The sequence below is a fragment of the Copadichromis virginalis genome, linkage group LG6 (genome assembly GCF_057382275.1).
Source record: "Copadichromis virginalis isolate Kocher_CV1m ecotype Utaka linkage group LG6, C_Virginalis_male_GT1.1, whole genome shotgun sequence".
NCBI classification, from domain to species: Eukaryota; Metazoa; Chordata; class Actinopteri; order Cichliformes; family Cichlidae; genus Copadichromis; species Copadichromis virginalis.
This window is the reverse complement of record NC_140623.1, coordinates 20,853,564-20,880,455: the sequence shown is the minus strand read 5'-3', so window position 1 is coordinate 20,880,455 and position 26,892 is coordinate 20,853,564. Positions and strand designations below refer to the sequence as shown.

The 26,892-nt window shown below is 40.9% G+C and overlaps 1 protein-coding gene across 1 annotated transcript; it reads right to left on the bottom strand.

Annotated features, from left to right (window-relative positions):
• Positions 1–3,279: 3,279 nt before the first annotated feature.
• On the bottom strand, positions 3,280–23,041 carry LOC146707678 (uncharacterized). Its single transcript, XM_085459164.1, has 6 exons — positions 22,649–23,041; positions 14,657–14,701; positions 14,299–14,337; positions 13,509–13,623; positions 11,473–11,634; positions 3,280–9,230 (listed from the first exon to the last, which is right to left on the bottom strand). The coding sequence occupies exons 1-6, from the start codon at positions 22,757–22,759 to the stop codon at positions 8,113–8,115; spliced, it is 1,590 nt and encodes a 529-aa protein (XP_085315290.1). The 5' UTR covers positions 22,760–23,041; the 3' UTR covers positions 3,280–8,112.
• Between the last annotated feature and the right edge of the window lie 3,851 nt (positions 23,042–26,892).

Here is a 26,892-nt window from a genome sequence, read left to right as displayed (position 1 = left end):
GGGAGTCTGCTTCTCGCCAGCGTGCAACATCCCTCGCTGGTCACCTAACCTCCATCAGTCCACCTGACTGTGATGTTACTCATGCGCTGTCCCGTGCTGATCTCCTGTCTCATCAAACAGGGGATCCTGTGATCTCCAGAGTAGCCCGCTATGTTGAGCGTAAGCGCAGACCCTCCAGACGTGAGCGCTGTCATGAGAACCAACATACGTTGCGGCTCCTGAAACAATGGGATAAGCTCACATTCCTCAATGGTGTCCTCTACAGAGTCGTGAGGGACCCACTGACCAAACACAAGAGATTCCAGTTTGTGGTACCTGACTCCCTAAAACAAGTGGTGCTGTCTGGCATACACGACAATGCTGGTCATCAAGGTCAACCTCGCACACTCTCCTTGGCTCGTCAGCGTTTTTTCTGGTATGATATGGAGAAGGATGTGCGCGGTCATGTGAGAAATTGCCGCAGGTGTGTTCTCAGCAAGACCCCAGAGCCAGCAGCTAGGGCCCCGTTGGAAAGCATTAAGACCTGTGCTCCAATGGAACTTGTGTGCATTGACTTCTGGTCAGCTGAGGACAGCAACAACAAGTCTGTGGATGTCCTTGTGATTACTGACCACTTCACAAAATTAGCACATGCATTCCAATGCCAGGATCAGACAGCTAAGAGAGTCGCTAAAAAGCTTTGGGATGGATTCTTCTGTGTGTATGGCTTCCCTCAGCGCATTCACTCTGACCAGGGAGCTAGTTTTGAGAGTGAGCTGCTTGCAGAGCTTCTGGTTTTGGGTGGCGTTGCCAAATCCCACACTTCACCATACCACCCCATGGGTAATGGTACCACAGAGAGATTTAATCGCACCCTTGGAAACATGTTACGGTCCCTCCCCCCCAGATGTAAGCAGAAATGGCCGCAGATGATACAGTCCATGACGTTTGTGTATAACTGTACGGCACACGAGACCACCGGCTTTGCGCCATTCTACCTGATGTTTGGGAGGGTGCCAAGGTTGCCAGTTGACCTCATGTTTCGGGATGTCCTTCATGATGACACCATTTGTGACTATGATACCTATGTCAAGTCACTGATGGATGACCTGCGCTCTGCCATGCTCCAAGCCCAGGAACACAGCACAATGGAGCAGAGACACCAGTCTGACCAGTACAACAGAAAAGTGAAGGGTCTGCCTCTTTCACTAGGGGACCAGGTGTTGTTGGCAAACAAGGGAGTCAGAGGAAAAAGGAAGCTCTCTGACAAATGGGAACCTGTTGTGTACACGGTAGTTGACTTGGATCCTGCTCTTCACATCTGCCGTATCAGAGACAAAGAAGGTCATGAGCGTGTGGTGCATCGCAACCTGCTCCTTCAAGTTAACTTTTTGCCCTTGGACACAACACTGAATGACGATGCTGCACATCCTGCTGTGAGCGTTGTCAGTGGCCCCGCTGAGTCTGACCTGGATGGGTCTGTGACATCTTTTGGGGGCACAGGAGCTGTACCTCCTGCCACCTGGACTGTGGATTCCGTCTCCAGCATTGGCGAGTGTGATGACCGCACACTATCATGGATCCATCAGCAATCTGCCGCTGACCCGGTCGAAGATGGCGTTCATGGGACCCCTCCCATAATGGGTGTTTCTGATCTTGGTGGGCTGGCTGGTGATGGAGCCTCCCCAGGCTCCCCTGCTGCTTTCCCGTCCCACACTTTTCATTCTCTTGAACCCAAAAATGTGGACGTGGATCAAGGACTTACCACACGTTTTGGTAGAATCATTAAACCAGTTCGTCGCTTGATTGAATCAATGGCTCAACTTGAAACACTCCTTGGTGTTGAACCTGTTCAAGCAGCGGTTATTGATGTGTGAATTTGCTTATTTCTGTATGTTTTTCATTGCTATTGTTTTTGGAAAAGAATAATACAGGCACAGAGTTCATTGTATTTTGTCAGTCTGTGCAGTCTGATAGTGACGCCCATAGATATTATGGCCTGTTTTGTGTGGTGTAAATGGCACCTCATTTTGTCTATAGAAAGTCCTGGGATCTTGCTAGGCGCCGAGCAGGTCTCAGGTCTCTTATCCTCCTTGGAGGAAGCTATGTTGCTGATCTAATTCATTGTATATGCGATGTGAATTTGTTTGAGGCCACTGTATCTGTTATTGTGGGTTTATATTTTTTTTTTTTTGGTGTACCCTTTAGGATTTTGTGTAATTCTTGGGGGGTGAATGTAACAGAGTCATAAATAACATTGTTATAATTACACAAAATGTGTTCTAAACCTCCAAACTTCTCCTTTTATACCTGACTTTTAGGACCTCCAAGCCTGTAGTTGTGTTCATTATCAGTTAGAGCCCCTCCTCATTCTTTTCTTCTTCTTTGGTGCAATACTATAAATACAGTGTACCCCTTTTGCCTCTCCCCTTTTTCTACAATTCCCCTGTGGGAGAGGTGGGTGTCATTTCTTTCCAGCACCTTAAAGCACACATAATTCATATTTAACCACCCTGATGTTTATGATTGCGATTTTAATTCAGTTATTGTCATTATTGAGCCTGTTTTTGTAAGATGTTATAAGTGTGTAGTATGTGTGTGTCATAAATGTGTTTTAGGCGCCATAAATGATAGCATGAATATGTATTCCTTGCTAGCTTGGGAGCTGTGGTGGGTTGAGCTAATCCTCTTCCCCACTGTCTGTATTTGGTCGTAGGAGCTGGAGTGGGCAAATTATTTACTTGGAGGTCTTTCTTTCTTTTACCTTTTTTATCAGGTATGTCAGATTTCATGTTGTTTTTGTTTTATCTTATGTCAAATATGTTACGTGTAAATGCATATTTTATGTTTAATGTAAAAATAAATGCCACGCCCTTTTTCTACAATTCCCCTGTGGGAGAGGAGCTGGAGTGGGCAAATTATTTACTTGGAGGTCTTTCTTTCTTTTACCTTTTTTATCAGACACAACGCAGAATCACACCGGTTACACTAACTCAGTACTAGCAAGGTGTACCTAATAAAGTGGCTGATTAGAGTATAGAGGATCACTTCTCAGCCTCTTATACTTTGTGCTGTGATCATCACTGTTGCATTGCCAGCAAGGCAAGGACACAGATATCAAACTTCAGAAAAGTCAAAAACCTCTCAGAGTCAGAGCTGACTGCCGGATTTATTCTGAGTCATTCACGGCGACAGATACTCACGAGTAGGAGATTAGTCAGGCGGCAGATCGGGTGTATTTCACAGCAGAATATGTGAGAACTACAGGCGCGTATAATGTGAAGCAGAAGTACACACATGTATTTGGTAGCACATTTATTTTGACACAAAATCCACAGTTTTCTGTTCAATAGAGTTAAGCAGACGTCTGCGTCCAATATCGCAGAATCTCAGTGATGATCAGTGAGATGGAAGAAATCTAAATACAACCCCACCTTCTAAAAAACAAAAAACAAAACAAAAAAAACCCCCCAAACAAACAAAGCAAAAAAACATGATGGTGTGCAACCAAACAGACACAACAAACGTGAGAACATCTCACTCAGTATGCATTGGAAACCTCTGAATCTGCTTTACACCAAGATACAAAATCAACTTGATATCCATGATGACACGAAAAAGTTTTGGCTTTTTTTTTTTTAAATCGACAGTTATTATGTTAACATTATACTCAACATTATCCTCACAATAAGCGACAGTGATTTTTAACAAGAAAACGGCACGGTTACTCTCTCACACATACGTACGACACGCTGAAGAGCCGCAGGTAGAATTGCACAAAGATACCTTCAAAGTACACCACATGTTGTAGTAATATTAATCGGAACTATTCCATGTACAGTCACATATACATACTGCTATATATGCTGCTGTCTCGTAGCTGCAGGAGTAGAAGGAGACAGTCTTGAGTTATCCTGAATCAAAAGGATTGGATGTTTTGTTTTTTGTTTTCTGGCAAAATGGTTCAACGGCTGTACCAATGTGAGGTTTGTTTTTTTTTTTGTATTTTTATTCAATTCTTTAACTTTTGGCATTACAAAATAAAATCAGTACAAATATATAGTAGATACTATCTTCAGAAGGAGAGAACAGTCCTTTACAGTCAAAACTCGAGCGAGGTAACAGTCTTATATCAGGCCTTGGCCAAAGAGTGGTAACAAAGGTAAAATCTGGGGCATATTTCTCCACACAAATTGGCTTCTGACAAGGCGAGACAAATCAAACCGCTTCTATTTACACTGACGTCAAATGAAAGCAGGAGTCGGGATACAATAAACCCCAGTGTGTGACTCCTATGTTTCACCATCTTGTTCAGGTTCAGTCATAGAAATTAAACATCCATCCATCCATCTGCTTTCCACCAGCTCATCTGGGGCTGGATCAAAAGGGAATCCCAAACCTCCCTCTCCCCAGCCACCTCCTTCAGCTCATTCGGGGAAAGCACCGAGGCATTCCCAGGCAGTGCTGAGGGACGTAGTGTCTCCGGCGTGGCCTGGGCCTACCCCGGGGCCTCTTTCCACGGGGGCATGCCCAGGAAATCTCACCCAGGAGGCATTCTAATCGGATGCCTGAACCACCTCAGCTAGTATCCGATAGATCCACACGCTAACTTTGTGTTTTTGTTAATAGCTTCTATGCCGGTAGTGCAGTGGTTGAACCTGTTGCCTCACAGCAAGAAGGTCTTGGGTTCAAATCCATGAAGTGTTTCTGGGAGTCTGCATGTTTTCCCTGTTCTTTCTGGCTTACTCTCAGACTCCAAGCATTGTAAATTGCCCATTCATATGAATATGAGACTGGCAACGTGTCCAGAGTGTACCCCACCTCTGCTCTATGGCAGCTGGCAAAGGCTCCAGCTAAGCCTCCATGACCCTGAACTGGATAAGCGGAAGAAAGTGGATGGATACTTTCTAAACTAATATCAAGAGGACGCCATATAAAAATGGTATTTTTTGGCCTCTTTTCTAAGTGTAAAATTTAAAACAGAATGATGCCCCTTAAGACAATTATCCTAATTAAAATCTACAATAAAATGTAAAAAAACTAAGCACTCACTAACCAAAGCGTCAGTGACATTACAGCTCATTTGCTTCATGATCCATCACAGTTCAAAGGTTGTTGTAATGTGTGAAGTACAGAAAGAAAGCTGTGCGGCTCTTTTGCACAAATGAATGATAATTAAAGTCGAGGGAGAAGTCAAGGAGGCTCACAAACAGTCGTATCCAGGATTATCTAGCCTTGCTTCACTAAAGACAGACCAATACTCCAGGAGGAGAAGCGATTCTTGTAAAAATGACTTGTACAGCCTTGACCTTGAGCACAGTGTGGGTGAAGACACATCAGGTGATCACTGTGTTTCATTAAAATCTGACCAGTACTCTGGGAGGAGTATGGATTCTTGTGAATTGCGGTGGGACAAACGGACGACGGATGCCTCGCTATGGCGTAAGCGCACTGAACCTTCAGTCAGATGAGCTTAAAAAAAAAATCAATACAAAACACTAAAGTTTAAGGTCAGTAACATGCAAGACACACACTGGGGCTTTAAAATACAACCCGATAATATAAGCTTGCACTTACGCCAAAGGCATTTTTTTTTAAAAACTGCTGTGTTTGTACAATCGAGGGCCTTTGCCCAGCACAGCTAGCATATGAGTCATAAAGAGGTAAATGTCATTTCAGTTCATCTCATTTCCTGTCAGCCAGCATAAACCAGAATAAGGAAAAAAAGTGTGAATACTATTGCTAAATACTATTTTTGCAAGTCTCACATGTAATATGAGCATTTTAAAAAGAGACTGCTAAGTACTCTTAGAAAATATTTTCGCCATTCGATTTACAGCTATTCCTAATCCACACACACACGCACGCACACGCTCAGATTAGCTGGGAAACTACGGATTCCTAACAGAAAAATACTTTTTCAACTAGGCACCACTGATCAACGACACACATTACCTAAAACTAATGAAAATGAGAAGAAACGCAAGGCTCCAAAAAGGCTTTTTTGCCAGTATGTCCAGAGGATGAACCATCTCTGTCAGGCCATCAGCGAGTCACTGCAGAGGTGCTTTGAAGATGATCATCAAGAGATCATCAGAAAGCAAACTGCCACTCAAACTTCCATGCAAACTCACATCTGAATGTTCAAAAGAGCAAATGTGACTTGTTCTTTTTTAGGAGTGAACTGTGCTAAATTAGATTTCTCTCCACACTACTAAGAGTTAAAAGCTTTGCCCTTAGGCATTAAACAACTAGGGACACGAAAAAAGTGGCCTCCAGTCAGCGAACTACTGAGACCCTTGTCTCATAATAACAACTACGGCAAGACAAACATGTACAAATTGTGTTGTGAGACGCTCTCCGTTTATTTTTGAGCACATTGTTGTACTGACAGATAACTACGAGAGAGAACGTATGTGCTATCCCCCGCCAGGTGAGCATGGCAGGCTAATGTAATCCTTGGCCTTGCTCTGGATGTCAACTAGTCATCAACCAGGAGGCATTTAGAGAAAAACAGTCTGACTCTGCGAAATCCCGTTTTGCCACAGCAGTATTTAAAATAAAGGAGATTCTGTTCTGTGACTTCAGATGCTTCCATCGTACATTTACACCTTTGATATTTAACAAGCATCACTCGACACAAACAGTCATCACGATGGGCACGTCTTTCCAAAGTGACTTCTCGAAGCACACGCCTACAGACTGGATTGCCACGCTGGCATAACTCTGTTATTTTTTTTCTTTTTGTTAAAAACAAACTAACAAACAAACAAAAAAAAGCTTTCAGTCGAGCATCATGCTATAAAAAAATCCTCAAAAAACAGCTTTGAGTGCGTTTTTTTGTTGCAATGCATAACCTTTTACATTCATTATCAGTTTAGGCTTAAAGTGTGCGCCTAGTAAAAAACTCAACACGAGGATTCAGAGTGATATTGCCTTGCAAAAGGCAGGAGCACGTTAAAACTGCACTGAACCCAAAGACAAACAGCTGGCTAAGTATACAGTATACTGATGTAACAGTCTGAAACTATAATGTATAACTACAATATCATAGTAAAGCTTTGCCACCTGCACATTTAATTAAAGTTTGTACCCGCCCCCCTTTTTAAAAAAATCTTTAAGAAGGAGGCAACATAAGACACAAGGTATAAAACACTGACCCACTGAATCAATCTATCTATGATAAGGGAAGTGGGCTCCAATAAAAAAAAGAAAAGGTCTTTCAATGTTTAAATGCCTAAAAAGATGACCAATATTTTATGTTAAAATGTGTGGATTTGACAAAAGTCAGAATATTTTATATCCACAGGCTGGCAGCCGGTGATACGAGCTCCATTTCAGAGCTAAAAATGCTGCTTCGATGCTTCGTACAGAGAAACACTGACAAACATTTTATCATAGTGGCTCTAGCAAGAAAAGGATGCAGAAAGTGGAATTATTTTTAGGATTTTGAGCCATTTGCATTTTAAGAAAAGAACACCTCGTACTCCACAACAAACCCAAATCATCTCTTATAAATCACAAGAACTTTGAGGTCTGGGGATCCCAAAATAAAATACAGAGACCCCCTCCTAAAAATGTTACTCATCCGATCTGATGGCTTGCAGACATTTCTGTAAGCTCTCCAAGACTTTTCTTCAGTGATCACATTTTTCACTTCTTAAGTCTTCATCGACAGGCGGATGACAAATTAAAGGAAAACCCAGAAGCTGTTGGTATAGTTCACTCGTCTTATTAACGTAGTAGTCTTCCAGGGTTGTCCCCGTCCACAGGGCGGTCCATCAGAGGTCACTGGGTGGTTGGATGAGTATGAAAATCATGTCAATAATTTTGCTAATGCCTGTGCAGTCACCTGATCTCAGCTCAGTTATACACTAATGGAAGATTTTGGAGACTTTCTACAACCATCATCCAAATGCCCCTTTTTTTTTAAAGAAAAAAGGACAAAAAAAATAGTGTGCCATCCCTTCAGTAGATTTACAGAGATTTGTAGAACCAACACTAAGATGCAGTGAATCTGTTCTGATAGCTCAAATCTTCCCTAAGACCGATCGCTTTCTTTTTTTCCTTTAATTCGTCACTCATCCGGTTACACATGCTATCCCACTTTTCCTTCCTTCCATGGCTGTTTACTTACAGGGACTCCACAGTGATGATAGCCTCGTTTCTGTTAATGATGACGCTAGAAGGCGAAGAGACATGGCCGCGCTGCTCCGCGCAGTCGTCCGTGCTGGACGACTGTGCGGCGACCTTCTTTTGCTGGGAACAGTCCACGCCGTCCTGCAGCACCTTCTCCCCTTCCTTCACGACATCTTTCCCTCCCTTATCGAAGCGCCCCTTCTTTGGTTCCTCATCCTCTTGTTGCCCTCTTTTCACATGGCAGCGGCACACCTCAATACCCGAGTCACCCGTCAGCCGTCGATGCCGGAAATGGTCCTCCTCATCCTCGTCTTCGTCGTCGTCCTCCTCTTCTTCTTCTTTTTCCCTTTTTTGCTCCTCCTTGCCGCCGCAGTGCACAGAGACAGCCACGTTTGATAAGAGGAGAGCCTGCTTAGGAGCTGAGTGCAGGGGCCTGGTTTTTGGATCATGAGGTGACGTCTCTTCTTTCGCTCTCTGAAGAGCCATGGCTTCGAGTGGGTCCGATGGAACGAGAGGGTGGACTTGACCAGCGGGAATTGAAGATAGCAGCGAGAGGGGAGAGAGCGGAAGGCGAGAGGAGTGTGAAGGACGGGAGTGCAAAGTGAGAGCAAGTGGATGAGATGGAGGCGAGACTCCTTCACTACCGTTAGAGGAACATCTCTGCACCGGAATGACATCTGGAGTGACCGCAGGTATAACATCAGGTGGAACCTGCGAGGGTGGCGATGGCATCAGCGTGAAGGGGACCCCGACCCTTGGCACCACGGCCAAATCTCCTCCTGCTTCACTGGGCGTGGACATGTGGCTGCTGTCATACGTCTCATCCGTCACCTGGACAGAGAAGGAGGTGCTGGATGGGGAGGTGAGGGAGCAAGACTCACAGGAGCAGCTGGTGTAGTTATCAGAGCTCTGTGAGGAGGTCAGACCGCTGGGGCCGGGGCCCAAGTAGGGAGGGCAGGGGTGACGGTGGTGGTGATGATGGGGGTAAGAGGAGCTAGGACCTACTGTGGCACCTCCCTGCAGTGCAAAGATGGAGCTGTAAGGAGGGGGAGGGGTGCTGGGCTGCGCAACAACCTCCTCGTAAGAGGGCAACTTGAAGGAAGCCAGAAAACCTGTGACGAAAGAAACACACTTTTAGGCTTCAGCTCCGGGTACGCAGACTAGTGTTACATGTCAGTTAGCTTTCTCATGGGGTTATGCCTCATTGGTGTGGTGTGGCAAGCTCATTTGTAGTCAAAGCTTACTCCTCCCACATGCCAGGGCGGAGAGGGAGCTTCACGGTGAGATGGGTATGAGTGTGAACCTGCTGGCGTCACGCTCCTTTGGTTTTGTGTTATTTTTAGAATCTGTGAATTTTTCCTTCCCAATTTCTGTCTGAAGGTGTTTCTGCTATTCTAGCATGTGATGTCTATATTTTTCAAGTTTTGGGTTTGAATTCTTTACTATTCTATAGAGTGATCTCTGGCTTTACTTTATTCTTGTTCTCCTGAAGTCTTTTAGTTTTTGTGTTTTAGGTTCTTATCTCTGTTGTAAGTCGTTTTCCTTTGGGTCACAGTGGTCCCTCGTTTATTGCGGGAGTTACGTTCTAAAAATAACCCACGATAGGTGAAATCCACGAAGTAGCTAACTTTATTTTTTACATTATAGATGTTTTAAGGCTGTAAAACCCCTCACTATAGGGTTGTGCGATATGACCAAAATCTCATATCCCGATATAAGAATTTTATCGTCCCGATAACGATATAAATCACAAAAATGTAACATTTTCTGTAAATTCTGTGAATCTCGACTTGCCGGAAGTGTTTCCAGCTGCGCGTCATGTAGCTGGAGTCGAGTGTTTTAACCGATGCATGAAACGATACATTTTTAGACGCAAGTTGTAACGGCCGCTGTTTTCTTTGTGAGTATTTATTACACGACGTGCTGCAGGGAAAAGCCTGTTCTAACTTTTGAGTCTAAGGTTTATTTTTTAGCACCTGATGGCTCTTTTTTACTTGTCATCCGTAAATAATCTGCTCTTTCACGTGATTCAGTTTATTTTGAAAAGTCTCAACAGGATCTTGAGCTTTATTGTGAAAACTGTAAAAAAATAAATAAAATAAAAAAAGCATGCAAAATTGCACACAAAAATATCTGTGAAACAGCAAGGCCGCGAAAGGTGAACCGTGTTATAGCACCACTGTATTTCTATTTTCCTTCCATAGTTAGTCACATCAAGACTCAAGAAACAACTTTTTTCCTATTACTTTCAGCAGTGCTTGTTCTCCAGCCGTCTTTCACTTCCCTAATTAACTCACAGTTTATAAATAGTTCAGTCTTCCTTATTGTCTGCTGTACCTCATGTTTCCCTTGAAAGTTTTCTAGCTCCTGTGTTTCATTTCTGTTGCTACATCAGTTATCAAAGTTTTGTATTTTCTAATACATGTCCATCAAAGCCTCCTCAGGCAAGCTGCAATAACATCTTTTAACAGATACTAAAACTCAAGATGTTTGCTCTCCATTTTTATTTTGTTTTAGTTCACAAAATTGGTTAATTCTTTTCCTTCCAAAAGTCTAGTTTTTATTTTTATTGTAGTTAACTAAAACTAGCTGTGCAAAAACATTTTAGTTAAGTATGAAACCTTGTGCTACATCTGGTGTTTGTTTACCACTTCTGGAATAGTTGGACGTATATGACGCAGCATGTGAAAGACCATCCAAAATGATAACCTTTAACTTTGTTTCCTAAAATGTCAAAACTTCTAGATTAACGTAATTTTTAACTGTGTCCATTCTTTGCGTGATCACGGTTTAATAACAATGCAAATAGGTTTCACTAGGTTTACAAGAAGCTGTCAATCGATCACAGTCCACACAGTTTTTCACCATGGGCAAAAGACGGAAAGCATCACTAATGGAGTAAATCTGCGGTAGACTTGAGAGATGTTTGCCGATAATAGAATTTAGATAACAAACATGTCCTCAAATGCATCTTTGCTCTGAGTTCTGTCTGTGCCTTTGGCTGGCTTTTGCGCTGCATCACACACTGGTGAGTTGCAAACAGACTGATGTGCACACCAAAAGCTTCTATATGAAGATTTTTACTCGCTGTTACATTACAAGCATGAGCCTCTTTCCTCAATTAAAAACTCCACAAAACAGTTCATTTAACAAAACACGCTTACATTTACTGCTTTATTACTTCCATATGATGCCTGTTAACAGACTTATTTTGAAGTATCTAAATGTAGGCATATTTCTATTTCCTCAGAAAAAGTGGTGCAAGGAAATCATAACGCATGCAAAGTCTGTGGAACTGATTAATTTAGTATTCAAAAGCTACAGCATGTGCGATTTAAAATGAAGCAAACATACTGAGGTCCAGCATTGATGAAGGGTAGTTGCAAGCGCCGTTGTAAGCGATCAGATTGATTTCTCTTTGCCTCTGCTGCTGTTGAATTCTCAGCTTGGCCCGGCGGTGGCGGTAAGCACAGAAACAGCTGAAGAGGATGAGCACCGTCCACAAGAGCCAGAACCCTGTAGAAAACAGGAAATGAGTGGCCATCGAGATAAAGAAAACAAACAAACAAAGGAAACGTAACCTTCAGGTCTGTTAGCTGAATTTCATCTCAGATTTACTCGGCTTTCACACAAGTTTTGCTTTTTTATCAAAGGACTCATTGAGCTTTCAGGCGCATCAGGTAACCAACAGCCCAGCGCACACACTATTCAAATTTTCTGTTTGTGCAAGCGAGCCAATCCTAAAACAGCTGTCTTAAAGACGGGGGAAGGACACATAAAAGCACCGCACCAAGGCACATTTCAATAAGGAGAGATAAGGAAGAACTGAACACGATTTATGGAGGAATGTGACTAGACTCTGACGACCTATCACGGCAGCGGGGAATCCCAGCAGCGATAGGATTTAGGACAGGAACACCCAGGGTGGTTGCGAAGATGAAGACTGAGGGTTGGGAAAGTGGTAGCAATGTAAAGACCAGAAAGCAGCCGAACCCCCAAGACGACAGATGATAGATTACAGATCTTCCTTACTGAACGTAAACATTAAGGATTATTTTAAACTGAACCATGTAAGAACTAGAAACACTCCAAGAGCGCAAACCTCCACCAAGAAAGGAAGATGTGTAACATCAAAGTGAGGTCAGAGGTCAAATATGACATAAAATCTGGATGCAAACTGTAATGTGAGATTTTGAATCCGAACATAACAGTATCATCTCCTACAGGTTGCCAATATTAACAAAATTTAAATTTTTGAAATTTGACCTTTGTTTGAATTTAAAGGAGAGGTCAGCGGTCCAAAGTAACATAATATTTAAAATCTCCATATATCGTTCCCTATATGTCCATATGCTGTCAATAAAAACACTTTAGCCTTCAGATCAATCTACTGAATTTAACCTCCTAAGACCCGAACTCTTTCATGGCATGCATTTTTAAATTCTCTTTGCCATTTGGGCTGATTGGGACCTGATTAATGTAAAAACAAAGAATTACCAGATTTTTTTTTTTTTACCTGATTTTTGTTTCTGAGAGAAATGAGATCCACATATGAGGATATTTGCTTTAAATTTAGATAGAACAGAGGTAGTATAATGTCCTCGTAAGTGGAAATCAGGCCCTTGTAGAGCAAAATTTTGTATTTTGGTCTAGACAACCCAAAATGTGATGACCACATATGTGGACGCCAGGTCCTAGGAGGTTAAAGTGGAGGTCAAATGTGACAATGTGGTATTTCCTATGTTTTTGCAGTACACATCTAATTTGTAAGCATCATAGTTTCTAGGTTAGAATGTTTTTTGTCAGTTTTCGACCATTAAATCATTAAGTTGACATCGAAAGTAGTGCTTTAATGGGTCTATTAAAAGAAACCAGAGATTTCTTCTGGTTCTTCCTGTTAAAAGGGAGTTTTTTTCTTTGAACTGTCACCAAGTGCTTGGTCATCTGGGGTTGTCTGAGTGTTTATTATGATTATGATGATTATGATGATTATGATTATTATTATTATTATAATAATAGGGTCATGTTGTTGTGATTTGGTGTTACATAAATAAAACTGAATTGAATGTAAGCCAAATTTTAATGGATTGTTAACATGACCCCACTCTACACGCCTACGATGTTTTATCAGAATTCATTCGAAGCTTTTTAATGTACCACGTTTACAGACAGGAAGAATGACAGCTACCAAAGGCTATAAAAAACATCACCTCCTTGGCGGAGGCAACAACATTAGTAGATTATGAGACCAGGACTTTAGAGCTGCAGGTAAGCATAATAGGACACCTTGAATGTTTCCCAGCAGGTCTGAGTAATGAACGATAAACAGCCATTAAATCAGAACCCTTTCCTCAGTAGCACAGCAGAGAAGAAGCGGTCAGTTGACTCACACCAGAGTTCATAGTAGTAGGTGCAGCAGCCCGTCTCCCCGCAGCAATGTCCCGTTTCACACAGGTAACCTGGACTGTTGTTCACTCCAGGACAGTACTTTGGATGCCTCGCCATCTAATAGATAAAACACCACATCGCAATGTAACCACAGTGGAAATATTGTAGGAAGGTCTAAACTGGAGCCCAGTGCTAATCGTTGCACCGCCAAGATGTCCAAAATCCAAAATCCACTGTGGAAACTCTGATCAGAAAAAAAAAAAAAAAAAAAGCAGCCTCACTGACAAAATAGTAAAATTACAGTAAATCTATTTAGCTTGCCTGTATAGATAACACATCTGGTATTCCTATGCTCTATCAATTTCTTCCCCCACTCCAATTACAAAGCAACATTTGCTTAATTTGTAGATGATGTCCCCTCTCTCTCTTTCTCTCTTTTTACGTCTATTTTGGTTTTGGTGTTCACAGATGGATCATGAAGTTAACCATTTATTAGTTGTGTCTTTCTGTTGTTTGTTAATGAAGCACACAGTAAGTCTAACCAAACTTTAAACTACTGATACACACACACTTTTATGTGTACCTGAAACCCTAGAAATAAAAAATAGTTATCAAAAGCATCATCAGGTGAAAAGTATTATTTTATATTTCATATTAAATCTCTGATACTTTTCTGTTAACAATGAAATAAACAGTTATTGCATCTGTAATCTTACTTTTTATATGAGTGCATATTTAATGGCAGCTGCGGGTAAAAAAGTATTTTAAAAAATGTTTTAAAAAGCCTCCCACCTTATTGATTGTGCTCATTTCGATCTGTTTCACAGGCACCTATAGTGAGAAAGGGAAGAAACTAAAGCAAGTGAAAACCCAAACATTAAAAATGTGCACATCATAAAAAGCCAGCAAATTTCAAAGCTTTTACATTATAACAACCTCAATGAGCTCAGACACTTGAGCAAAGCCATAAACCATACTAATAAAGCACTGAGGAGAGGTTGCTAAATCTGTCATGTGCATAGTTACCACACAAGACCCAAGTGCTAACAAATAATTATGCATTACTATAGCAACCACTGAGGAAAAGGCTCTGAGGCCTTTTTACCCGTGTGGACAATATTTAGTTGTGGTTAAAGGTTGAACTCCCTACCGTAGCTTCTTCGGTTACATCCAGCCCTTGCAGGGACATAGTCATCTAGTAAAAGGCAGAGAGAGAAAACAGTTAAAATGGAGCTTAAAAAAGTAAAGGGAAAACAAAAGATATGATGTGTTGTTATTACAGTAATTCAAGCATATAAAGTTGGCCACTAAAGACCCATTTTCCAGTATTAAGCCGGTGGCTACTACTGACTTTTCAAGAAGAAAGAAGGGAAGGTCGCTCATACAACCGTTCCCTGTGCGCTCCCCGTTTCAAATACATGCCTGTAACTACCAATTATTTTCATTACTCATTAATCTGTTAGTTAACTGTTAGAGTCATAAAACATCAGAAAAGTACCCCACGTCTATTCTCAAAGCTCAGCTTCACTCATATTTTGATTGAAACAGTGCTGATCACAGTCTGCATACTTTGTGTGTGTACAATGCGCACATATCTGTGCAACTATTCTGAGTACGAGAATCACCTCTGCTCTCTATTCATGTCAGTGACCTAAACGTTCATGAATAATCCAAGTCCACATGCTCCTCTGACAGTGAAGCGTATTTAGCCAAGAGACACTTGTGTTTACTGTTATTTAGTATAATATGTGGCACACAACTCTGCAGTACTGTATAGTATCCACTTGCAACACCTGATGCATCCACAGGGCAATTAACATTGCATCACAAAACATTATGTGACATTAGTGGAAGAGTATCAACCTGACAAGGGCAGACAGGCTCCAAATAAGTACCTGGCATTATAGCAGACACAGGAAAGGATACATAACTCACATTTTTCTCATCAGAAACTGGTGCGGTTGTAGATAGAAATATGTGTATATGATTACAACCGCTTTCCTTGAGATGCTTTTATAGAAAACTGCTTTTCAATTCAATTTTATTTATATTACACCAAATCACAACAGCGGGAAAAACGTTGTTTCAGGAAGAAACCTGAAACAACGTTTCTTCCTGGGGGTGACGGGAGGGATACAGGAGAAAAGACACACTGTGGAAAAGAGCCAGAGATTATTAATAACTAATGATTAATCCAAAGTAAATGTAGAGTGCTGTATAAACAGTGTGAGTGTGAGTAGGTGAAAAAAGATAGGTGGAAAAGAAACAGTTCAGATAGGAATCTTATGGGAAGCCCTCCAGCAGCCTTGGCTCGTTGCAGCATAACTAAAGGAGGATTCAGGGTCACCCGATCCAGCCCTAACTATATACTTTATCAAACTGGGAAGTTTTAAGCCTAATTTTAAAATTAAAGAGGGTGTCCGTCTCCTGAATCCAAACTGGGAGCTAGTTCCACAGAAGAGAAGCCTGAAGGCTGAAGGCTCTGCCTCCCATTATACTTTTAAATATGCTAGGAACTACAAGTAAGCCTGCAGTCAAGAGGGAGCCACTAAAGAGAAACTAATATGCTTCCTTTTTCTAGTCTCTGTCAGTAGATTTGCTGTAGTATTTTGGATAAACCAAAGGCTTTTCAGGGTGGCACGGTGGTTAGCACTGTTGCCGCACAGCAAGAAGGTCCTGAGTTCAACTCCACCATGAGGCCGGGGTCTTTCTCTGTGGAGCTTGCATGCTCTCCCCATGTTTGCGTGGGTTCCCTCCAGGTTCTCTGGCTTCCTCCCACAGTCCAAAGACATGCAGTTTGTGGGGATCGGTTAATTGATTAATCCAAATTGCCCAGCGTGAATGGTTGTCTGTCTCTGTGTGTTAGCCCTGCCACAGACTGGCAACCTGTCCAGGGTGAACCCCACGTCTCACCCTATGACAGCTGGGATAGGCTCCCGCGACCCTGAAAAGGATAAGTGGAAGGGAATGGATGGATGAAGGCTTTTCAGTGAGTTAAGGGCAACCTGATAATAACAATGCATTACAATAGTCCAGCCTAGAAGTATTAAATGCATGATCTAGTGTAGAGCTGGGCGATAGAACGATAACGATATGTATTGCGAAATTAACTTTTCTATCGAGGAAAAGTTAAACTATTGCGACAGGCCTCGTCTCTCTTGTCCTCTTTAAAAAAAAAGAAAAAAAAGAAAAAAAAAGAACAACAGCCAATCCAAATTAAGTAGCGCAGAGCCGAACCAATCACAGCCGCAGCGTCACGTCACGTGACTTGTTACGTACAGCACAAGTGCCAAGCCGCACATGTGTATTTGTTTGAAGCAGCCAGCCGCCGTGCCGCCCGGGTAATGGAGGAAATGAGTGTGCCGACTAGAGAAAAATCAACCGAGAGCGTGACCGAAGGTTACCGAAGAGAAAACAGATGATGGTTCCAATGCTGGAGAGATTGTCGAACAGAAGGGCCATAGAAGTTCCGTAGTGTGAAGGTATTTCGACTATTTCAAGTCTGACAAAAAACAGAGTAGCGTGCACTGTAAATGTGCCGAAAGCAAGTCTGGAAATACAATAAAGCGGTGCATGCTCAATCTCTGACTGGAAGCGCTAATTCGTCATTCGGCTTTTGTCAGACTAAAGTAACTGTTAAAACTGTTTGAAAAGCTCAGCTATACAACAAGGAGAGATTGAGAATTTCCCTTTAGTTCTCAGTTTATTTGATATTGACAAAAGTTAGTCAATTTTGTCTGTTCTTCTGTAAAACAAACTAAGATTTATTTTTAGAATTAATATTTTGTTTCTAAGTGGAATTGACAATTTAGTCTGTTTCGTTTGTTCTATTTTGAAACTTAAACGCTTTAGCGGCTGCCTTTTGTGTAGTTTGCAATATTTGCCTTTATTTATCTGAAAAAGTCTCATGTTCCTTAAGTACATCTACCCTGTTGAACTTATTATGGGAAATAAATATTTAAATCAAAACAAGCTGCTGATTATTTCACATTTTACTTGTGAGCAACGGCACATTTAAATCTTACAAATATAGTTATTTGGCTTATATCGTGATAGATATCGTTATCGCCTGAAATGAAAAAAACATATCGTGATATGAAAAAATCTTATATCGCCCAGCTCTAATCTAGTGTTTCAGTGTCACTCTGAGACAGGATGTTTCTCATTTTAGAGATGTTGTGGAAATGCAAGAAAGCAGTCCTACATATTTGTTTAAGATGCGTTTTGAAAGGCATATCCTGGTGAAAAAATAAATGAATAAACCCCAAGAGTCCTTAGTGTTCCTGGAGGCCATCCAGAGTAAGCATCTGGTTAGACACCATGTTTCTAAGATTTCTAGTACCAAGTACAATGACTGACTTTAGAAGCAGGAAATTAGGGCCTCATTGTCTTTGATACAGTATTTGGCATTTGTCATCTAGCTTCATGGATAGATAAAGCTGGATGTCATCTGCATAACAGTGAAAGTATATGCTATGCCCTCGAATGATACTGCCTAAAGGAAGCATGCATAATGTAAACAGAATTGGGCCTTGCACAGAACCAAGTGGAACTCCATAATTAACCTTAGTGTGTGAAGATGACTCCCCATTTCCATGAACAAATCAAAGTCTATTAGATAGATACAAAATGTTAAAATTTCCATAAAAACAATTCCTGGATTCTAATCTTGATGTACCAACCAGGCAAAATCTTTCCCTCCAAATATCAATATCAATTCCATTTTTGATTTCAGTTTTAGCTATCCAGCACCAGTTTACAGTAACAGTTGTCTCAGGGTGCTGTATATTATAAATTAAAGCCCCTATATTGTTAGTAAGAGAACCCTAATCCTCACACAATCCATTGTAAGCAAGCATTTGGTGACAGTGGGAAAGAAGAACTGCTGTTTTAACAGGATGAAATCTCCAGCAGAAGCAGCCTCAATGAGGGGCAGCCATCTACCACATGGATATAAGAGGAAGTACTAAGGAAAATGAAGGGAAGTATAGGGGAACCACAAATGATAAACAAGGCAATAAACAAAGAGGCAGCAGATAATAGTTTCTGACATGCAGTAGTTGGATATGTTGTTTGTCCCTTCTCTTTCAGCTCTCTTTTATAATTTAGGCTTACGCCTTTGGAGGTTAACTAGAAGATTGGATGTGGTAATGAGATGACCCTCAACAAACTGGGAGCTGAAGGCTCTGCCTCCCATTCTGCTTTTAGAAACTCAAGGAATCAAAAGTAAGCCTACAGCTTGAGAACAAAGTACTCTCTTAGGATATTATGACACTATGGCGTTTAAAGATATAATAAGGCCTAACAGGATTTTGTTTTTTAAAAAGAAAGATTTTAAAATGAATTCTGGACAAATACAGTAGAGATTCTTCTGTGAACTGATAAATATTGGGTTATGTTACCTACCGTTGCAAATACCAGTGTCAAATGTAACAACCTCTGGGGACTTGGCCTATACTGATGGAAAACATAAAGAGTCAAGACAGGAAATGTTCTGTCATAAATACCATCAGGTTGAGTTCCTATGTGCTTCCTGAGAGGTAAGCCCACCACACGGCACAGGATATGCATACAAGTGTGATGAGAAGTCATTCAGGCTTCCTCAGATACCGCAGACTAACCACAAATGATTTCCACCCAAGGGTCCTGACAAGTCTCCATAACTTTGCTTACAAAACCCCCCAAAAGAATAGTAAAAAACAAACAAATAAACAAAAAACAAAAAAAAAATTATGTGCAAATGGCATCATTTTACTTTCAAAGCTTTTCTTAGCAAAGTCAACCAGTTCCCCAATGTTTAAAATGTAAACAGACCAAGTTCCTCGAGCAGGAAGAACACTGAGGAGGCTCAAGTGTTATACACAAATATTTACTGCAACAAGGCCAACCAAGGAGGACAGAGTGCAACAAAACAGGTCAACATGTGAAACCACCGTCCAATACGACAACAGGACACATTTATACAAACACAACTCATTCATGTGTACTGCACAGTTTTTCCCTCTCTGAAATAGTGCAGGTAAAGTGCTGTGAAAAGTATTTGCACCTTTCCTGATTTCTTTTTTCCCTCCATATTTATTACACTTACATGTTTCAGATGTTTTTAAATCATGATTTGTCCAAACCTACCTGGCACTATGTGAAAAAGTAATTGCCCCCCCTTGTTAAATCATGAATGAACCACATTGACCATATGAGTTCAGTTTTACTTGCCACACTCTGGCCTGATTAATGGTGGACCTGTTGAATCAAGAAATCACTTAAACAGAGCCTGGAAAGGGTACAAAGCCAGTTATAAAGCTTTTGGAGTCCACAGAGTCACAGTGAGACCTATTATTCACAAATACAGAAAAACGATTATTTGTCTGCAGACAGACGCTGAGTCGCTACACTCCTGCATGTATGCTCAGTAGGCACCACTGAGTGTCTCTGGTAAATGACCTCTGAGAGACCCCTCCTCAGACTGACCTCTTGTGACCCTGCCTAAGGAAATAATTATCAGCAACTGGAAGCCCAAAATAACCATTGTGTAAAACACTCTAGTATTCAGACCTTTCTCTAGCACATTCCACTTCAGAGCCTTAAAATGCTCCACACTTTATATTTTCTCATGACCAAGCTGAATTTTAGTTAAAAAGTCAATGCAACAGCATCAGCAAAGCTTCTTTATTTTACCCTCAAAAAGTCATATTCATTCACTTTCATTTCCCTTAGTTATCCATGCCTCAGCAGTTTGAGAGTCACTGCAATGCTACAGTAAATAATTACTCACAATGTCAACCATCACAAATACAAACAACCTAAATGGAGCCCTATTTATCAACCGAACAGAGACACCCAATTAATCTGCCTGTGAAATAAACCACACAGAGTAACAACAGCAATCAACAATTAATCAGAAGACTAGCAAACAAAACAACGTTACGACCTGCCTGTGAGAAACTCAGCGGCTGGTAGAGAGGGGGAAACTTATCCATATCATGGAACCGCAATGTGTGGGAGAAGCAACAATGACATTTAAAATCATATCCAGCCAGAGGTCAAAGACACACTTTTATGTTTCCATGGAGTTGCAAGACACTCAACTCAAGACACTCACACACTCAACGGCATAGCAGGTACGGTACTTTCCCTCGTTTCCCTAAGGGTCACTGCAACGGATGGATTTTTAAAATCTTAACAACATCAACAGTTTGCATATTACGATGAGTAATTGACTATAAATAAATAAAAGCAGCTCTTGTGAGTCTTTTTATTAAAGTAAGATCAAGCTATGTAAAAGCTTAATTGTAAAAAAAAAAAAAGTTGGGATGTTGAGTAAAACTTAAATAAAAATAGAATCAATGATTGCAAATCTCATAAAATTGTACTGCAGGCAGGCCAGTTCAGCATCTGAACTCTTTGATTTGGAAGCCATGCTATGTCATAGATGCAGTTTAGCGTTGTCTTGTTGAAATATGGAAGGCCTTCTCTGAAAAAGGCATCTTCTGGATGGGAGCACATGTTGCTCCACCATTAATGCTAAACTCTTTCAGCACTGAGCGAGTCTTTCCAGATGTGAAAACTGCCACGTCGACAGGTGCATGCCATCAGCGATGCTGACCTTTGAACTGAGCACTGATAACAAGCTGGATGCTCCTTTTCATCTTTAGTACGGAAGACGTGGTGTCCTTGTTTTCCAAAAACAAGTCTAAAACGTTAATTTCTCTGACCACAGAAAAGCTTTTTTTTAAATACACCACAGTCAAAGAGCTTTGGTCCAGAGAAAGATGGACTTTCTGGATAATGTTCCCGTCTGGCTTTGTTTTTGCTTGATAGAGTTTTAACGTGCCTTTGTGCATGGCATGGTGAATTGTGTTCACCATGATTTCTGGAAGTGTTCATGAGCCCCTGCTGTGATTTCCATGACAGAATCATTCCTGTTTTTAAATGCAGATCCACTTGAGGGCTGGAAGATCGTGAGCTTTTTGGCCTTGTTCAATGCACACAGAGATTTCTCCAGATTTTCACAGTCTTGATGATATTATGGATTGTATATGATGAGATATTCAAAGTCTTTCCAATTTTACATTGAAGAACATTATTCTGAAATAGTTCTGCAACTTGTAGACAGCTTTCTGCATTACTGGTGAACCTCTCCCTGCCTCCCTAAGATGCTCTTTTTATACCCTATGATGTTACTGATCTGTTTCCATTTAACCAAATTATTTGGAAAATTTTCTTCCAGCTTTCTTTTTTAGCACCACATACTTTTCCAGCTTTTTGCTACCCACATTTCCGCTTTGAAATGTGCTGCTGTCTTAAATTCTTAAATTCAATTCAGCTAAATTTTTTCATGATAAAGTAAAATGTCTCAGTTTAAACATCTGGTGTGTTTTATATGTTCGACTGCAAATAAAATATAGGATTATAAGATCTGCATTTTACACAGTCTCCCAATTCATTTAGAACTGGAGTTGTATTCACTGAATACTTTCAGACAACACACTCAAAGCAGAGAACAACACAGTCATTGAAGAAACCACTTCCCCAGTTCAGTAGAATAATGTTCTTCTTCTTAACAGCCAAGATTCACAAAGTGTCTTGCATTAAAAAGCTCTTGTTTGTCCATTTGCAGGTTTTTAAGCCACATTGCTAAACAAGGAATTTTTACTTGTCCACAAGTCTTGAAAACTACAATCTAAAACTGAAATACGGCAAATCATAACCAAAAATTCATTAATTTAGTGTCTAAGTTTAAATTAATATAAACCAAGAATCTTTGCTTTTTCTTAAAGGATTTGCACACCAATCCTGTTATGTCTAAGATATTCGTTGTACACGACCACGTCTACAAGTCAAACTTACAGATATTTTGCATTGGCCACAGACTTACAGACAGCCTTCCCAATGTTAAAAATAATTAAATATAAAATAAAACAGAGACCTAAGCTGACTGACTGCAGTGGTGCACAAATACACGTGCTGTCTCGTGTATGTCACAGATGTAATGACCAAAAGGTGACGAAATAAAAATAATAATAATATGCCGAGGTCACTGCTGTTTGTCAACAACCCCACAGGCCGAGGGAAGCATGTTGCTCTGCAGAACAGCTGCTGACAGCTGCGTGCGCATCAAATGTAAAGCTGTGCAGTGCATTACCTCCATAGTCTGCAGCCCGTGGCAGAAAGTCAGCGTTTTCTCTGGATCCATGGCTAAACCCTCATCACCACTGTCCCATTCCACAGACAAGACAGCATCCCCATCCGCCATTCCCCCCAAACGGGCTGATGCCCCTCCCCGCCTGCACGCTCCGGTGTACTGGGGCCGCTCTCTCGGTGTATTTTACGGCTGGACCTGCGCAAATTCACAACACAGACGGCTCAGTCGGCTCCTGTTGTTTGCTGTAGTAGAAGGAAGATGTTTCACTCGTAGAGACGGACGGAGCCGAGCATGATGTCATGCTTTTTTTCCCCCAGCCACCACAGTACTTACACGGGAGCGCTGTATGCTTTGATTGGCCGGAGCTCCCAGCAACAGCCTCAGAGAGGCTGCTTTCACGGTCCACACGGTGTTGCTCTATTAAACACAAATATAACCACAACGAAATAAATAGTGGCAAAAATATAAGAGCTTTGCCCGGGTATGTTTTTTTGCTGAGGCAAAATAAATGTCTGAATCTACTTAGTTTATATAAATATTAACAAATTAGTAGTGAAATTATGAAAATAATGTTCTTAAGAGCTCAACTTTTGTAAAACTTTTGCAGCACACCTACCTGTATCAGATGCGAGTTAAGTTTTCAGTTCTATTTGACATTATTTAATAATATAACTTCCAAATAAACTGCATGCATCGCAACATTTCGGAACGTTTATTTACAACGGAACTGCTTCGATACTGTAATTATTAGCCGCAAAAAGCTGTGACTGCCTCCTAAGGCTAAATTGCTTGTTAAGTCCCAGCCAATCAGAATGCCCCCTGTTGCCACGAGGAGGCTGCTGGCGTGCAGCACGAGCGGAAACGACCGCTGCTGAAGGACGGTGACATTGATTGATAGATCGATTTATTTATTAATTTTAATGTTGTTGTTTTTTCAGGTATGCGCGCGCGCAGGCAACCACGTAAAGTAAGCAAATTTAAAAATTGTTGTGCTTTATGTTGTTGTTCGTTTATGCTGTGTTTGTTACAGGGGCGTAACAAGTCAGTTCTAGGCCCCGAAGCAGATATCTGTGTACAGCTTTAGCCTTGAAGTGGAGCAGCATGGAAACTGTACAAGCAATCGATAGAAGAAGAAGAATGAACATGGAAAGCTTGAAATTAGCTGAATACAAAAGGCCAGAACAATTGGAAAAAATTGCAATTTTTCCAGTAAAGTTCAACAATTGAATCAAATATTTTTGAACTTTACTTTCTTTGAAGCGCTGAAAGGATCAATACTGAATTTGTTATATGCTGTCTTTTGAAAATGAATTTCAGATATGGAATTTATGCCTTTTTGTTATTGTAATGTCTTCACTGACAACCAAAGTCAGAGGTCAGGGGATTAGGCGTGTTCACGTTAGCTTAACTACACTTTGGCTCCTCCATCAGTCAGACGTTACGCCTTTGGTTTGTTACATGGTAACTTTGTCCAAGTTGTTACTATTTTCAGTGTTAGGCAGTGTTTCAATTAATTTGTTGTTGCATCCACCCGTTTTTGGTGTCAGTGGTTGTGAGGAAAAGTGACCAAAATTGTTAAATAGAAATCATCTAATTTTTTTTATCGCATTTGTCAGCATTTTTGTTTTGTTTTTCTATTGGTTTGTATGACTTAATGCGTATTCTGTCCTAAAACCCAAATTCCAAATCCTTTCATCAACTGTGCTGCCAGACCCAACATGGGTAGAAACATAGCCAGCAGTCCACCACAAGAGGGCAGCAGACAACATGCTTTTGCTTTTGGAGGCTTTTTTCCCCCCCTTCAGGGTTCAATGACCTGTTGTGGAAAACAACACTTAAGCTCAAAGTGAGCAAAACGAGGGTAGTTACAGATGTATACATTTGTAGTTAAGGAAGTCATTTAGTCTTTTTTTGTCTCTTATTCATTGTGACGCACAGCCTCTCCTTATGTTCTCTTCAGTAGGTGTGTTTAAAACCCTTGAAACAAAAGGTTAAAAAAAGACTCTCTAAGCTGCTTTTGTTGCCACACCTATAGTTTTCTCCACGTTTCACACCTGTGGTTGAAATCCCTCACTGTGTAATGCACATTTTAGAGCTTACACACTGGTTTTGATTCATCTTTCTAAGGTAAACCCAGTTAATTAGCATGGATTATAGGTTGCACTCATTATAAGGGTGTGTTATCTACTTTATTTGTAAAGGCACACGTGTTGAGATGGTGTCACAAATGAACTTTAACATTTCTCAGTTTTGGTGAGTATGCAAAGTTTGAAAATGTTTGCAGCTCCACACACACGAGCCAAGACAAATAATTTCTTTCCTTCCTTCTTTTTATACTGTCGCCTCATACCAGCTCAACTGTGGCACTGGACCCAGGTTTACTGTAATTTACAGAGCACTAAAGAGAAGACGATTGGTCAACTTGTTTGTGACAAAAATACACTTCCTCCACTCCATTTTATGCACATGAATGCCCACACGCACACATACACACACGCATAAAAAACAATATGCTTTTGCATACAAGAAACGGTCCAGTTTCTGTTTAGAATTCGCACACTTCATTGTAAACTTTTACATCCCTCGACTGATTTGTGAGTCAAACTGTGCAATATGATTTAGAGGAAACTCAAAATGAAACTAATTTCATATTTTGTGTATTTCCACAGTGAGGTTGGTGTTCTATGTAATAATTACTCTGGCTAATTGCTTTGTAACTTCTCTGTAGCTCATGAAATTTCCAGGTTACATAAATTTCACGCTAAATTTCACTTGTCTGAGACGTGACCATGCAGCACATGTCTTCCTCTTCTTCCTCGCAGTCTCACGTCAGAGTGTTTTCTCTTTAAATTCTGAGAGGGGAAGTAGGTACTGCACAAAGCAACATACATGCATATATGTCAGAATAAGGCTGGCATCCAGATCCAGCAAATCATTTTTCTACAGGCATAATTTAAGAGTTACTTGTTTTCTGTTTTCCAGGAAGCCCAAATCATCACCCTTCCACCGCCATGCTTAATAGATGACATGATATGTTTGTGCTCATATGCTTTGTTTGCTTTTTCACCAAACATGGAGCTGTGCATTATGTCCAAAGGACACTGATCAAGATTTCTAGAAGATGCAACTTTGCAAACCTAAGACATGCTGCCATGTTCTTTTGTAGAGAGAAATGGCTTTCTTCTAGAAACTGTTCAGTCTTTTTCTAATTGTGCTGTCATGAACTTTACAGGCCTCAGCTAGCATGGTAAATGTTAAGAGTCTGAGATATCACATCGGGGGTTTTCTGGAGTTTCTCTGAGCATAGCACGATCAAACCTTTGCTTGGACGTCCACTCCTGAGAATATTTTGGCACCTGAATGGTCCAGACCAGCAGACTGTCAAAACCTTTGCTATTACAAAGGTAGTCACACTTGCTGATTGTAAGTTAACCAAGTGCATTTGACTCTTAATTTCTATGAAAGCAGCATTCCTTTTTAAACGATTCAGATATGAAATATAAAAAAATAAATATAGATTTTCACCCATCTTATATCTGAATCAATTGTAGTTCCACAGACGTGTAAAGCAAATAGGATAATAATACAATAAAAGGACAGCTTATCTCTGTGATTAAGCGCAGATGGAGACTAAACTTGAGTTCATATTGCAGACTTTGACACAGTTATCAATAAAACGATTATATTACTGTGAAGACCGTTTCCTGTAGCTATGCGTGCTGTCATTTTTAAACCTATCAAACGCTAGGTGCTCGTAGGGCTCAGCACCGGTGTCACGGCAGACAACAGACCGGGAAAAGGCACAAGTGGTGTAACTTCCCCTTTCTCTATAAATCTCCAACAGAAAGCCCAAAGGAAGACGTCACCAAAGCTTAATAATTTGCTAATGCCAGGAAATGCAAAGTGGTCTAGCACTGCAAAAACAGCATGCATCTGTCTGCACACACCACACTGTCAATTCACATCCTGTGTCTCGTGGTCATGTGACATTTAAAAATGCCACTGTAAATGACAGCACAGTGCACAGTGGGTCCCTGATGGGCCCCTGAAGGGGAGAGCGAAATTCCATACGCTTAGCATTAGTATCAGCCATATTTCCAAGTAGTGAAGGAGCACTGCATGACAAATTTTAATTTTGTTTGCCTTTTTTTCTTCATGCAATCTCCTTTAATCGTATGCATATGCTTGACTTTTGAGAAAGCTACTAACCCACAGGTGTCCTTGCGATGCTTTACTGGTTTCTA

Excerpts from the sequence above, each read along its gene's own strand:
- LOC146707678 (XM_085459164.1), bottom strand. The coding sequence starts at position 22,759 with ATGGCGGATGGGGATGCTGTCTTGTCTGTGGAATGGGACAGTGGTGAT. Across the intron at positions 14,702-22,648 it reads ACGGGCTGCAGACTATGGAG|ATGACTATGTCCCTGCAAGG; the intron begins GTAATGCACTGC and ends GCCTTTTACTAG. Across the intron at positions 11,635-13,508 it reads CTACTACTATGAACTCTGGT|GGTTCTGGCTCTTGTGGACG; the intron begins GTGAGTCAACTG and ends TGTTTTCTACAG.